Source organism: Podarcis muralis, chromosome 16, assembly GCF_964188315.1.
Source record: "Podarcis muralis chromosome 16, rPodMur119.hap1.1, whole genome shotgun sequence".
Taxonomy (NCBI): Eukaryota; Metazoa; Chordata; class Lepidosauria; order Squamata; family Lacertidae; genus Podarcis; species Podarcis muralis.
The window spans coordinates 23,373,737-23,387,440 of record NC_135670.1 but is presented as its reverse complement, the minus strand read 5'-3'; the positions used below and the strand labels follow the sequence as shown (position 1 = coordinate 23,387,440).

Here is a 13,704-nt window from a genome sequence, read left to right as displayed (position 1 = left end):
GACTCTGTAAATGACCCATAGTGACAATCGGGAAGATACAGCATCCACTTGGGAGGCTTAGCATGTGCTTTAAGGGAAACAGATCTCTTTGGAACAGCACGCTGGCTGGGTTTCAATAAAGCGTTCCCATTGCAGGTGATCGATGGAGGAGCTATAGGCAAGTCATTGAAATAATTGGATCAATCGCCTTGCACCAGCCATGGAGAACTGATTGCGAATCGCCTGAAAAGAACCTCACAGGTTCAACCCTCTGACACTCATGCAAAATTCCCCATGTTTGGGTGCCTGACGTTAATAAGCTTGGAGGTAAGAAATGGTTAAGTCAAGAGGGAGGAACCTCCGGCCCATGATACTACCATAATTAGTCCTGTTTCAGCCACACTGAGCCCACTTGGTTAAATTGTAAAAATTTATTGAAAACCAGATGCCCTTAGCTGGACTCCTCCAAACTCCTGAAGCACTGGTGGCTTGGTTTGCTAAATAACATATGGCCCTCTGTACATGCTCAGAGGCGCTTTCAAGTTCAAGCAGCCTACAGTCAAGGCCACCACACTGATGCCACATAGGATGTGCCACAGGTGTAAACATTTCCCCAGTCCAGGTATCATAGGACCGATTTGTGACAGCTCAAACAAGGGAGCCAGATCACACCATTGAGGTGTGATGATACTGACAGAGGCTCTGTTTGTACACCACAAGTCATTGCTTTGGCGCTCCCTGAATGTAAAGAATACAGTGGTAACTCGGGTTACAGATGCTTCAGGTTACAGACTCTACTAACCCAGAAATAGTACCTTGGGTTAAGAACTTTGCTTCAGGATGAGAACAGAAACTGCGCAGCAGCAGCGGGAGGCTCCATTAGCTAAAGTAGTACCTCAGGTTAAGAACAGTTTCAGGTTAAGAACAGACCTCCAGAACAAATTAAGTTCTTAACCACAGGTACCACTGTACTGCAGTGTGAATCGCTTCTGGCAACATTCAGATTAATATTTGGGACAGGCAAAAGAAAGTAATTCTCCACATATTGTGTAGTTAAAACTATGGAACTCAGGACCACTTGAGATGAAGTGATAGCTATCAACCTAAAGGAACCCCTGACCATTAGGTCCAGTCATGGCTGACTCTGGGGTTGCGGCGCTCATCTCGCTTTATTGGCCGAGGGAGCCGGCATACAGCTTCCGGGTCATGTGGCCAGTATGACTAAGCCGCTTCTGGCGAACCAGAGCAGCGCACGGAAACGCCGTTTACCTTCCCGCCAGAGCGGTACCTATTTATCTACTTGCACTTTGACGTGCTTTCGAACTGCTAGGTTGGCAGGAGCAGGGACCGAGCAACGGGAGCTCACCCCGTCGTGGGGATTCGAACCGCCGACCTTCCGATTGGCAGAATTTTAAATACCCGTCAACATCCTTGGCGTCACTCAATTTTGTTTATAACACGCTTCCATTTTCTTCTAGTCGTGAGGGTGGAGTCTGGGGAGGTTCCTCACAAGTGGAGTAGCCTAGAGCCTCTCTTCATCTAAATCTGGCCCTGTCCACCAGTTCTAGATGTTCTGAGAGGATAAAAACTTTTCCGCTCAGAATTCTACTTTCTCCATTTCTTTCTGTCTTTCGCTAGGGGGCGCCCAAGGCCACCCCATTGCCGGTCCCGCCTCTTTTCCTGCCTGTCCGCCTTTCCAAGCACAAAGCCGAGGCGGGAGTCGGTCACTCTCTCTTCGGAGCTTCTATGGTCTAAAGCGGGGAGCGGGTAGGTGGGGAAGAGGGTGTATGTCGGGCTGAGCGGCAGCGCCGCTCGACCAATCCATGAGAGCGGAAGACGTAGAGCCCCCACCCACTTCCTAACATAGGTGCTTAAAGGTGGGCACAAGCCTAACGAAGCTATACAGAAACTTCCGGTCCCCTACCGAAAGTGCTGAGGTGGGTGGGAAAGCGGCAAACATGCTAAGAAATCATTGCGTGGGGAACCGCAGTACATGGCCACCTATGAAAGAGTTACATAAATTCGGGGTGAGGGGGGGGGGTACAAAGCGGTTCCTGCCGCTTTATCCCCGCTCCTCGTTTCCTCCCCCCGCAAATGGCTGCCGTTCGCATTGAAACCGGAAGTATAGCTCTCGCATTCCCTCACAGATCCCTAGACGTCAGGGGTGGGTAGGGGAGGTGGGAGAGGCCCGACGTCCCGCCTCCGGGGAGGACCTCTCAGCCAATGGGAAGAGAGTGGCGAGGAGTGGCAGGTTAGGCTGTGATGGCTGAGGTGAGGGGCAGTTTCCCAGTCAGGGAGGGGGGTGGGGAGTAAGAGAAGCGCCCCAGAGAGATTCTACACCCCCCCGGACACTTTGGTGGGTCCGAAAGAAGGAGGCCGCCCCTCCCCGCCCCAAAACTGCCCTCGTAGGAGCATCCTCCCCCCATTTCTGGGCGGGAGACCCTCCCCCAGCCCTTGGCGCCCCCTCCCCCAGCCCCCAAGTAGGCCCCCTAAATACCCCTCCCCGTTTCACAGTAGGAATTCTAAGTTGTCCCCCCACCCCCGTTCCCATATTGAATTTTTGGGTCAACCCCCCCCTTGCAACTCTCCCACCATTTCTCACTTAGAAGCCCCCCCCCCCAATTTTACTTCACCCCTTTCATGCCCCCAAATTCTACCCATCTCCTTTATACTGAGTTTCTGGGGTTGTGTATTATCATTGCCATTATCCTTCTTCTTGACTTTCCGGCAGCGTTTCCCCCAAGGGGCCCTCTGCCCTCCCTCCAAATTGCCCGCAGCGACATCTGCTTTGTGGAGTTGGGATCCCCTTAAAAACTCCCCACCGAAACCACTCACATTTCTTCTTCAAAAGGATGCCTTGAGACAGAAAACTCCATCCTCCCGCCCACCCCTGGTTGGAGTTTGAGGAAACTCGTGTCTTTACAGACTCTTCTCTCTCAAAAGAACATTGCAAAACCTTACCTGCCCGCTTTTGCAACAGTGCAAAACCTTACTTGCAAAACCTTACTAAGCCCAGCCAAGGCTCAGCTTTTGCCCATCCACTATCCCCAAATCACCTCTTCTGGCCGCTAGGGACATCTCCCCATTTTTGAAGGCTGAACACAGCTGTTGGTTCATAGCAAGAGCGGCCCAGCAGGTGCTTTGGTGGTTTCTCCCCCAAAGATTTATTTACATTTCCTCTTCCCCTGCCATTTTGAAAGGAGAGGTGTCCTTATTTCCATTTATCCTTTAACACCCCTACACACTTTCCTTTGACAGAGGAGATAAGCACCGAGGGGCACAGACAAGTCCTAGAGACTTGTTAGATGTCCTGCTGACCCCTTAGCTTTTTCCTCCCGCCCCACAACACCCCAGAAAAGCCAGGAAGGGTGAAGTTGTTCTCTGAGGTTTCTCTCATTTGACCCCTCAGTGTTTGCATCTGCACAGTGAGTAGAGGGGTCCGTCTCCCCCTCAAGCAGTCCCCTCATTGTTGGGAACGTTTCCCTGAAGTTAGGAGGGAACGATTGCACCCTTTGGGAGCTGGGGTGGCTCCCCAGGGCTTTCGTCATGGCTGGTGCCATTGCATCGCGCATGAGTTTCAGCTCACTGAAGAGAAAGCAGCCCAAGACCTTCACAGTGCGGATTATCACCATGGATGCTGAGATGGAGTTCAACTGCGAGGTAACGGAGGAGGCTGTGTGTTTTGTTGAAGTTCAGGGTACTTGTGGTTAGAATGTTGCTTAGGGGGGTGTTCTGCATCCGTGGTGCCTTGTGCACCTCCCAAAATGCTTTATTAGTTTTATCTTGGACCGTAAGTTTAAGAAGGATGTTGAAAAGCCGGAACGTGTGCAGAGGAGGGGGACCAAGACAATCAAGGGCCTGGAAACCAAGGTTTATGAGGAATGGTTGAGGGAGCTGGGTCTGTTTAGCCTGGAGAAGAGAAGACTGAGAGATGATATGATAGTCATCTTCAAATATCTGAAGATGGAGTTCTGCTCCAGAGGGTAGGAACCGAACCAATGGATTCAAATCACAAGAAAGGAGATTCTGGCTGAACATTAGTAAGAACTTCCTGACGGTGAGAGCTGTTTGACAGTGGAATGGACTCCCTTGGGAGGTGGTCAACTCTGTGCCGTTGGAATCTTGTCTAAAAGACTCTGCCAAGGATTATTTCGCTGTGATTCCTGTGTTTCCGGGGGTTGGACTAGATTACGCTTGGGTTCCCTTCTGACTCTACTGTTCTGTGATCCTGTTTTAAGAGCCCTGCTTGATCAGGGCAAAGGGCCATCTAGTGTGGCGTCCTCTTCTTGCAGTGGCCAACCACCACTTGCAAGCAGGAGCCAAGTGAAACAGCAACTTGTGATTCCCAGCAGCAACTGAGATTAAGCATGGGGCTTGCATCTGCCCTGTCTCATCCTCTGCCATAGCAATCCAAGCTGGTGGTAACATCTGTCTCCTGTAGAAGAGAATGCCATAGTTTATCTATGTGCTGTGTGAAGAATAATTTCTTTTGTCTGTCCTGAATCTTCCAACATTCAGCTTCCCTGGATATCCCTGAGTGCTAGTGCTGGAGAGAGGGAGAAAAAACTTTCCTCTAGCCACTTTCTTCATGCATAATTTTATATACCTCTGCCTTGTTCCCCTTCCCCCTTTAACTCACCTTTTCTGTAAACTGAAAAGCTCCAAACGCTGTCAACCGTTCTCGTACGGGAGTTGCCCCAATACTCCATTGATGAAAATGTGCATAACGGAACCCTGATGACCCTCTCATTTTTTAAAAAAGGAAAAGCTATTCTGGAATGGGTGATTTTTCAGGAGAGAGAGCTAGCAGTGTGGTTACCTGTTCTCTACCTGCACCTTCCCCACTCCTGATCCCACCTCTTTCTTAGGCTTCAAGCACGTACAGTATTTGGAAGAAGTGAAATAGGTTAAAGATGGTTCAGGGTATAAGAATGAAGGTCTGCAAATTGGCCATTGATGATTTTCAGCAGAAAACCAGAAGGTTAATGGCTCAATTAGAAGTGGAACATTTCTCCCTGGAATAATTAGGAGAATAAAGAGTGCTCCCAAGTATATTTATGCACAATTTTCCTGATGGTATGAGCTGTTTGACAATGGAAGAGACTGCTTTAAAAGATAGTGGTTTCTCCTTCATTTGATGTGTTTAACCAGAGGCTGAACAGCCAGCAGAGTGCCTGCCTCTGTGGGGGAGTTGGACTAGATGACATTTTAGATTTTTTTTTCCTGGTGGGTTTTGATTTATGGACATTCAAGGGCCAAGCGCTTTCTCCATCCTTCTGTCTTCGTCTTTGCAGGATTGATCATGATCTTGGGGGTTGATGGTGTTAGTAGGTATGTCAATTATTACTGTGGTTGTTATAATTTATCACCCACCCTTCTCCCTAAGGTCCTAGGGTGGGTGACAACAACATAAAAGCCAGTGTTAGAAATGGCTTAGAACAACTTACAGTCGCCAGAAGGAAGGTGATTAAAATAGAACTAACAGGGTCTTAAATATGTACACCCCAAGTGCCAAAAGCCAAGATGAAGCAACGCGTCTTCAGCATTCACCAAAAACTGTATAATAAAGATGCCAGACACACTTCTGCACTGTGTAGCACACAAATGAATACGGAATCTAATCAGAGGAGTACAAGGTCCAATCGGTGTGGGCGTGACCCACTCCTGAATTGCATCCGTTGGTGATGAATAGGAATAACAAGATTGGTGGTGTAACAGAAGCTGTAAAGCGACCATAGAAAGCTGCTTTATTCAGAGTCAGACCATTGATCCATCTAATGCAGTTTTATCTGCACTGACTAGCAGTGGCTCTCCAGGGTTTCAGCCAGGGATCTCTCCCAGCTCTGCCTGGAGATGCCAGGGATTGAATCAGGAATCTTCTGCAAGCAAAGCAGATGCTCTACCCCTGATTCTCCTGTCATTGGAAGTTGTCATATACCAAGACAGACTATTGTTCCATCTAGCTCAGTATTGTCCGCACTGACTGGCAGCTGCTCCCCAGAATCTCTCTCAGCCATAAATGGAGATGCTGGGAATTGAACCTGGGGCCTTCTGCATGCAAGGCAGGTGCTCTTCCTGAATTTCTTTCTGCTGCACACTGGAGATTCGTAGGGTCTTGGGAGGCCAAATACCAGTGTCAAGATCTTGCTTCTGAATTCCACTCCAGCAGCTCCCTACCGGAGCAGCTTTTGTCTGCAGATTGCAGACCAACAGAGGGAGTTTGTTACCAGGCTCTTCATTTCAGAAGCACTCTGGGGAGACTTCAAGCTTCTTCTTTGATGCTGGCCCAGAGCAATGTAGGCACAATTTGAGGTAGCTTTTTTTGACACACAGGGGCCTGTATGCAGCAGTACATTGAAGGTCAGAGCCACTTGGGCTGGCTGCTGCGTGGAGGTGCTGTTGCTGCTTATACCACATCTTGTGGAAAGGAACAGCCAGCAGGGGAGCTTCGTTCCCAAGCAGGACGAGGTAGTGGCAGCAGCAGCAGCATTAGCAATAAGGTGACAAGACAGAATTTCACAAAATGATCCAGGGCACGGAGAGAATGGATAGAGAACAGTGTTTCTCCCTCTTACGTAACACTATAATTCACAGACATTCAATGAACCTGAATGTTGGAAGATTCAGATAAAAGAAAGGACTTGTTCACGCAGCGCAGAGTTGAAACTATGGAACTTGCTCCCACAGGTGGCAGTGACAGCCACCCACTTGGATGGCTTTAAAAGAGGATTCGATGAGTTTTTGGAAGTAAAGGCTGTGATGACTATGCTCTGCCTCTGCGGTCAGAGGCAGTAATGCTTCTGAATACCAGTTGCTGGAAACTGGAGGGGAGAGGGATCTTGTGTTCTTTTGAAGGTTTTTTAGTCAAGATGACAGTGACCCTGACCATACGATCTTATGCAGGCCTACAAGGAAGTAAGCCCCCTTTGAATTTAGTGGTACCGAATTCCCACCTATGTCCAGGAACGCAGCTTGAATCATAGAAGTATCTTCCCTTGTCCGTGGGATAATTTTAGACTTTCTTACTAACATAAAAAGTACACTGCTTTTCTCGCCAAAACAAGAGCCCAAAACATAACATGATAAATACAAGACAGGATATAAGCAGCCTTGTAAAGTACACCACCTAATACCACACTTTTAAGAAATCTGTGTGCTTTCCCAACCAAAGTACTCTACCCAAAAGCTCGCTTTGAAAATGGAATCACATCTCAACCCCTTCTGTGGCAGTCCTGGTGAACAGCAGGCTTAAAACTCAAGGAAATAATATAGTTGTTATAATTATATCCATTATGGCTATTTTATATGGAAAGATGAAAGAGAATGCCATTATTTTCTGCAGTATAAATAAAGCAGAGATGGGGGATCTCAGGGGTGGGGGCTGAATGTGGCCCTTCAGTTCTCTTTCTGGCCCTGGGAACTCTGCCTAAGCTATACCCCTCTGAGGCTATACCCCTCCTAGACCCTTCTACACAGCTTCCTTGAGTGTTTTTTCCCCTAGCTGAGATGACCTTGAGCTCTGATTGTGTTTCTTGTTTGCCTGGATGGAGGAGTGTGCAAGTGTGTGTAGAAACTCGGCTGTTGCACAAAGCTGGAATTTGCATTTGTTGCTCCACCCACTTTGCCTCTGGCTCCACCCACCAGTGACATGTGGTCCTTGGAAGGGTTGCCCCAAAGGGAATAATCCCTTGACCCCAAAGGGGTTAACTGATGGAAAGGAACAGAAGGCTGAATAAATCTGGAAGGCACAATCATTTGAGCTGTCAGAGTTCTGCCTCCTGTTTATTGCCTTTTAAAAGCAAATAATTTCAGGCTTTCCCCAGGACAGAGGTCCCCCCACCCTCAAAGATCCACATCCATTTAGCTGTCCTTCTAAGTCTCTTCCAGCTCAGTGGTATCATGTTTGCCACGAAGTGACAAGTTCTGTACGCGGGTGAGGGTGCTCAGTTTGGATTTGTGTAATGGTGTTTTGAAGAATTTCTTCTCTTCCTGTGATTTTTCCATTCTGAATTCTTACCCTGTGGAAGTGCCAACGCTGGTCCCAGCTGATTTCCTGACCTTAACACTCTTGACAGAGAGTGCTTTTGCAAGCCTTGAGTTAAAAGCGAGCTGGAAAGCTCTACAAGAAACCCCAATAGGGGACAGTTTTGAGCTGGCAAATACATCAGAGATTACCTTTACAGCTTATTACTACTTCGGAAGCTGAAATGCAGAAATTGGTGAGCTTTCTTAGCTACCTAATTCCAGTGTTTAGGTCTGAAATTGGTTAGCTTTCTTAACAATCAATCGCTGTTCATCAGAAATGTATTTATACTCGTTCTACGAGGAAGGCTTGTAGCTCAGTTGCATGCAGAAGGTCCCAGGTTCAGCCCCAGGTGGGGCTGGGAAAGACTCCCTGCCTAAAATCCTGCATAGTCGCTGCCATTCAGGGTTGACATTACTGAGCTAGATGGACCAATGGCTTGACTCACAGTATGGCACCATCCTGCATTCCTCAGCATCCTGAGTTTGTTATTTGATGAACTGGAAGAATAAAGATACGATACCCTTTAATCAATGGATTGACAATATGACATCACTCGCAACCTATGAACGGACTGCTTACAGGCACAAACGTTGTTTGGATAAGCATGATAACATTTGGAATTAGTTTATACAGAATGTAGTAGGCTATTAACAGTTGCATAAGTATTAGGATAATAACACTATATCAGTTTATATGAGAATGTATAGGAGTATCTTATCTTCTTCTTCATAGCCAGGTAAGATTGTCTTCCATAAACATGGTTTTAAAAATGAGTCCATAAGTGACTTTGGAGGCCAATTCTGGATCTGCACACCCTTCCACAGTGGGGACATAGGTTTCCGGACAGGAGTTGATCATGGTGAGGGTTTGCCATGTGTGCCTTCCTCTTAGCGCGTTTCTCCCTTTCGTCCTGAGTTCGAGCGACTTCAAAACCCATGACACCTTTAGTAAAGGCAAGAGTATATTATATTGCATCTCTCTCTGTGTGTGAATTTATTATATACATCTTAGTCCCCCCCCCCCCACTTTTCTTTCTTTTTTCTGTCACTTAAAAAAACTCAACCAACCAGCATCCTGTGTTCCTAACCTACACATTCCCTGTGGTTCTGGGACACTTTGGAGAAGGGCTGTAGCTCAGGGGTGGAGCACCTGCTTTGCATGCAGAAGGTCCCTGCCGACTCCAGGTAGAGTTAGGAATGTCTCCTGCCTGAAGCCCTGCAGTGCCACTGTCAATTTTTGTAGAGAACGCTGCATTAGGTGGACCCAATGGCCTGACTCAGTATAAGGGAGCTTCCTGTGTTCCTATGGATGATTTAGCATAGCAGTTAACCAAAGGCATTTGTCTTCGGGTGGTTTCTAGGTTTCAAGCGACTTCCATTGAAATCAGCCCGGAAGAGGAATAAAAGGGTGTGTTTGTGTGAGAGCGAGTTTATTCACTTCCCGATATCTTGTTTGCTGAACGCTGTTTGCAGGAGGTGACGTCGTGTCAAACAAGTGCACTGACTTCAAAGTGCATTTCTATTGTCGCTTTTCTTATTGCACAGGATTCCGTTCTTCTGGGGAAGCAGGCTAGTTGCGCAAAAGCTCCACAAATTCACTTGAATTTGCCCAACGTGAATTGGCTGGCAGGTGATTAAATCCTACCTGCACAATAGTAACAGTCTCAATGTGCCTTGAGAGTGTTCTGTGTTTAGGACCGGGAGAGAGAGAGCTGACCAAATGAGGGATTGCAAAAGGCCTTTCCAGTGCAAGCCCCAAAAGTTCACAGTGATCATCTTCACATCTCTAGGCTTATATTGTAGAAGGTAGTGAGGACAGGTAACTTCTGTATTAAGGTTAAAAAAAGGTAAAGGACCCCTGGATGGTTAAGTCCAGTCAAAGGCGACTATGGGGTTGCGGCACTCATCTTGCTTTCAGGCCAAGGGAGCCGGTGTTTGTCCACAGACAGCCTTCCAGGTCATGTGGCCAGGATGACTAAACCGCTTCTGGCTCAACGGAACATCATGATGGAAACCAGAGCACACGGAACTGCTGTTTACCTTCCCACCACAGTGGTACCTATTTATCTACTTGCACTGGCATGCTTTCGAACTGCTAGGTTGGCAGGAGCTGAGACAGAGCAACGGTATCTCACTCCGCCGTGGGGATTCGAACCGCCGACCTTCTGATTGGCAAGCCCAAGAGGCTCAGTGGTTTAGACCACAGCACCACCTGCATCCCCTACTTCTGTATTGTCTGTTCAACAATGGTTGAAGGATTTGGGGGCGGGGCAGGGAGAGCATAAGTGATTCCTTAACTGTGATTCCTGCATTGCAGGGGGTTATTATTATAATAATTATTGTTATTTATTAAATTTCTATACCACCCTTCATCGGAAGATCTCAGGGCGGTTTGCAGCATAAAAATATGGAATAAAACGTAATAAAAGTACGTAATAAAAACAAAAACAAACCAAACCAATAACCCCCGTCACACAGACTAAATGACCCTCCCAGTCCCTTCCAACTCTACAATTCTATAAGTCCGCTGCGACACAGACAGACCGCCTTCATAATACAGTGGTACCTCGGGTTACAGATGCTTCAGGTTACAGACTCCACTAACCCAGAAATAGTACCTCAGGTTAAGAACTTTGCTTCAGGATGAGAACAGAAATTGTGCGGCGGCGGCATGGCAGCGGCGGCAGCAGGAGGCCCCATTAGCTAAAGTGGCACATCAGCTTAAGAACAGTTCCAGGTTAAGAACGGACCTCCAGAACGAATTAAGTTCTTAACCCGAGGTACCACTGTAAAGCTGGTGCCACTAAGGGCTGTATGCTTGAGGAGAACATGCGGTAGGTAACCCCTCTGGCCTGTGGGCCCAGCAGATGTCCTGATTTGACCCGCGAGGTCCTTTTTCTTCAAGGTGTTCCCTGGGATTGGTGTCAAAGAAAATCAGCCTTGCCTCCCAAGGCTGTGAGGTATTTGGAGCAGGGTCCCGAATGATGCTCAGAGCAGGTGGGAAAAGGTCTCAAGCCATTCGTGGCTTTAAAGGTGGAGAAGAGCACCTTGGATTGAGCCTTGAAACTAGTTGGCAGCTCACGCAAATCACGTAGAGCCAGCAGCACTATAAAATCAGATCACCCGGGCTCCTATCCGCATTCTGGCTGCATCATGGCTGGCAACGCATGGAAGTTTCCCAGAATTTTCCAAGGGCAGCCCCACACGGAGGTTAACATGAAATTGAGAATCCTCAGTTGTACAAGTGAATCTAGGAGCATATCTCATTTTAGACCTGTGTCGGCAATGACGGTGCCTCCAGCTGCAACTGGGTAGTGTGTGTGTGCGTGTGTGTGTGCGCGTATGTTTGCACAACGGATGGGGGCGGGGGAGGCAGGTGTGTTTGTGTGTGTGCTGGGCTTACAATCTGCTTCCAATGCATAATCAGGGGTCAGCAAACTTTTTCAGCAGGGGGCCGGTCCACTGTCCCTCAGACCCTGGGGGGGGGGGGCGCAGACTATATTTTGAAGAGAAAAAAAATGAACAAATTCCTGTGCCCCACAAATAACCCAGAGATGCATTTTAAATAAAAGGACACATTCTACTCATGTAAAAACACGCTGATTCCCAGACCGTCCGCGGGCTGGATTTAGAAGGCCATTGGGCCGGATCCGGCCCCCAGGCCTTAGTTTGTCTACCCGTGGCATAGATTGTCTTCTTTTTTTAAGGGGTGGGAGGGTTTTACTCTGTTCAGGGCAAACTTGGAAGGGTCACTTGCCAGTAGTAGAGTTCCATTTATATTTCACATATGCCCTGTTTGAAGAAGCTGCATTGGTTGCCTGTAACTTCACGATACGGTTAACTGAAAATACAGAAGAGGCAACTTTTTATCCTGGCCTTTGACATTTGAGAAGTATATTTCTTAGGGCCCCCTCTATTTCTGTCACTTGTTTTAAACTGTTTCGTATTTTAATTTTTTGTATCCCACCCTGGGACCTTGGGTGAAGAGAGTGCAATGCATTAAAATAATAACAATAATGTTAAAAAACAGGAGGGGGAGTCTAGCTGCAGTGTGGATCAGTCCCGAGGGCAGCCCCAGGTCGAGCACATTGCAGTAATCTATGCTTGAGGCCACCAATTTTTTTTCCTATAACAGCCTCTCCTTTCACTCCCATGAAACATCTTAACAGTGAAGCTCCATTGAAATCTTTAGTAATCTGATTTACCAACCTTTTGCGGGGGTTTGTGTCGCTTTGATTTCTGGATTTTATTTTTGTTGGGTGGCCTTAATTTGAAGTTAACTGCTTTAAAAAACCGTATCTGTTTTAAATGTTTGCTTTCTGTCTATTGTAAGCCACATTGCCGGCCTTCACGATGAAAATCTAGCCTTAAGGAAAAAGAGAGAAAAAGGTAATTATCAGTTGAACAGACCCCAGTTTCTGGTGTGGATCAGAGCCAGGGATTAGACTTTCCTCTCTTTTACAGTCACAATAAATTTCTTCCGTCTGAATTAAAAAAGGAATAAGTAGGCTATAGATATCAACAGTTCCCGTCTGTTTGTTTATTGAAAAGTCAGAAGCTGTCAGGATGTTTTAACCCAGTTCAATCATCATTGGAAAAACAGCTGGCGATCTGGCAAGGCTCTGATGTTGCCCGTTTAAGTTGTGATGTTGGATAAATACCCAGGGTTAAAAATAGCTGTCTTCTCTCCTCCTGGACACTTTCCTTATTATGTCCTCCCTTTCCATGCTGCTGCTACCAGGATCTGGTCCTCTCCTGTGCTGCCCTTAATCTGTCTGTCTGCGCCTTGCTTCTGCTCCGACAGAGAGGGCCAGTCAAGTGCGCTTCTGTAGCTGTACCTTGCTATGTCTGCTGTCTCCTTAGAGGTTGCACAGAAATAGCTTTTAATTAAAAAGTCGTTATCAAGTTGTCGTGCAGCATAAGTAAATAAAAATAGCTTTTTTTACGGCGTCTGCTTGCAGCATAGTTAAGTGGCTCTTTAAGGGGTTGTGGGTTTTTTGTGACATCTGTTTGTTGAAGAGGGAAATGAGAGGAGCTCTCCTGATTTTCAAGCTCTCAGTGTCTCTGAAATATTACGGGTTTTCTTCTGTGGCTGCTGACCTAGCTCCTGCTGCTGATGTGTGATACCATTATTGGGGACTTGGCATACCCCATTATTTATCTGTTGCTTCGGATGCCAATCTCCTGGAAGATGTCTTGTAAAATGCTCCGGTATCTTTTCTAAACCCTTTTCATTGCAAATTGAGTAATTCTAGAGATACCACGGTCAGGCACAGCTGGGCACAGGATGATGACAACGTAAGAGCATCAGAAAACCTGCTGGATCAGGCCAGTGGCCCATCTAGTCCAGCACCCTGTTCTCATACTGACCAGATGTCTGTCTGAAACCCGTAAACAGGATCTGAGCACATGGGTGCTCCCCCCCCCCGTCCTATAGTTTCCAACAACTGGGACTCAGAAGTATATCTCCTTCTGTGGAGGTAAAGTGTACCTTGGAAGTTGAACGGAATCCGTTCCGGAAGTCCGTTCGACTTCCAAAACGTTCAGAAACCAAGGCATGGCTTCCGATTGACTGCAGGAAGTTCCGAGTACCAAGGCGTTTGGGATCCAAGGTACGACTAGTGCACCTCTATACACCAGTTGCTGGCATTGCAAATGGAGAGAGTGCTTTTGCGTTCAGGTCCTGCTTGTAGGCTTGCA

The 13,704-nt window shown here is 47.3% G+C and overlaps 1 protein-coding gene across 4 annotated transcripts in view; it reads left to right on the top strand.

The window, feature by feature from the left end:
* The first annotated feature begins 2,208 nt into the window (after positions 1–2,208).
* The window catches only part of NF2 (NF2, moesin-ezrin-radixin like (MERLIN) tumor suppressor), a 103,348-nt gene continuing 91,852 nt past the window's right edge, over positions 2,209–13,704 (top strand). For 3 of the 4 annotated variants that reach the window (XM_028711254.2, XM_028711256.2, XM_028711255.2), the window contains exon 1: positions 2,209–3,639. In XM_028711254.2, coding sequence (XP_028567087.1) covers positions 3,526–3,639 — 114 coding nt within the window. In that variant the 5' untranslated portion in view covers positions 2,209–3,525. The remainder of the gene's footprint in view (positions 3,640–13,704) is intronic. The other variant, XM_028711253.2, reaches the window with a different exon arrangement.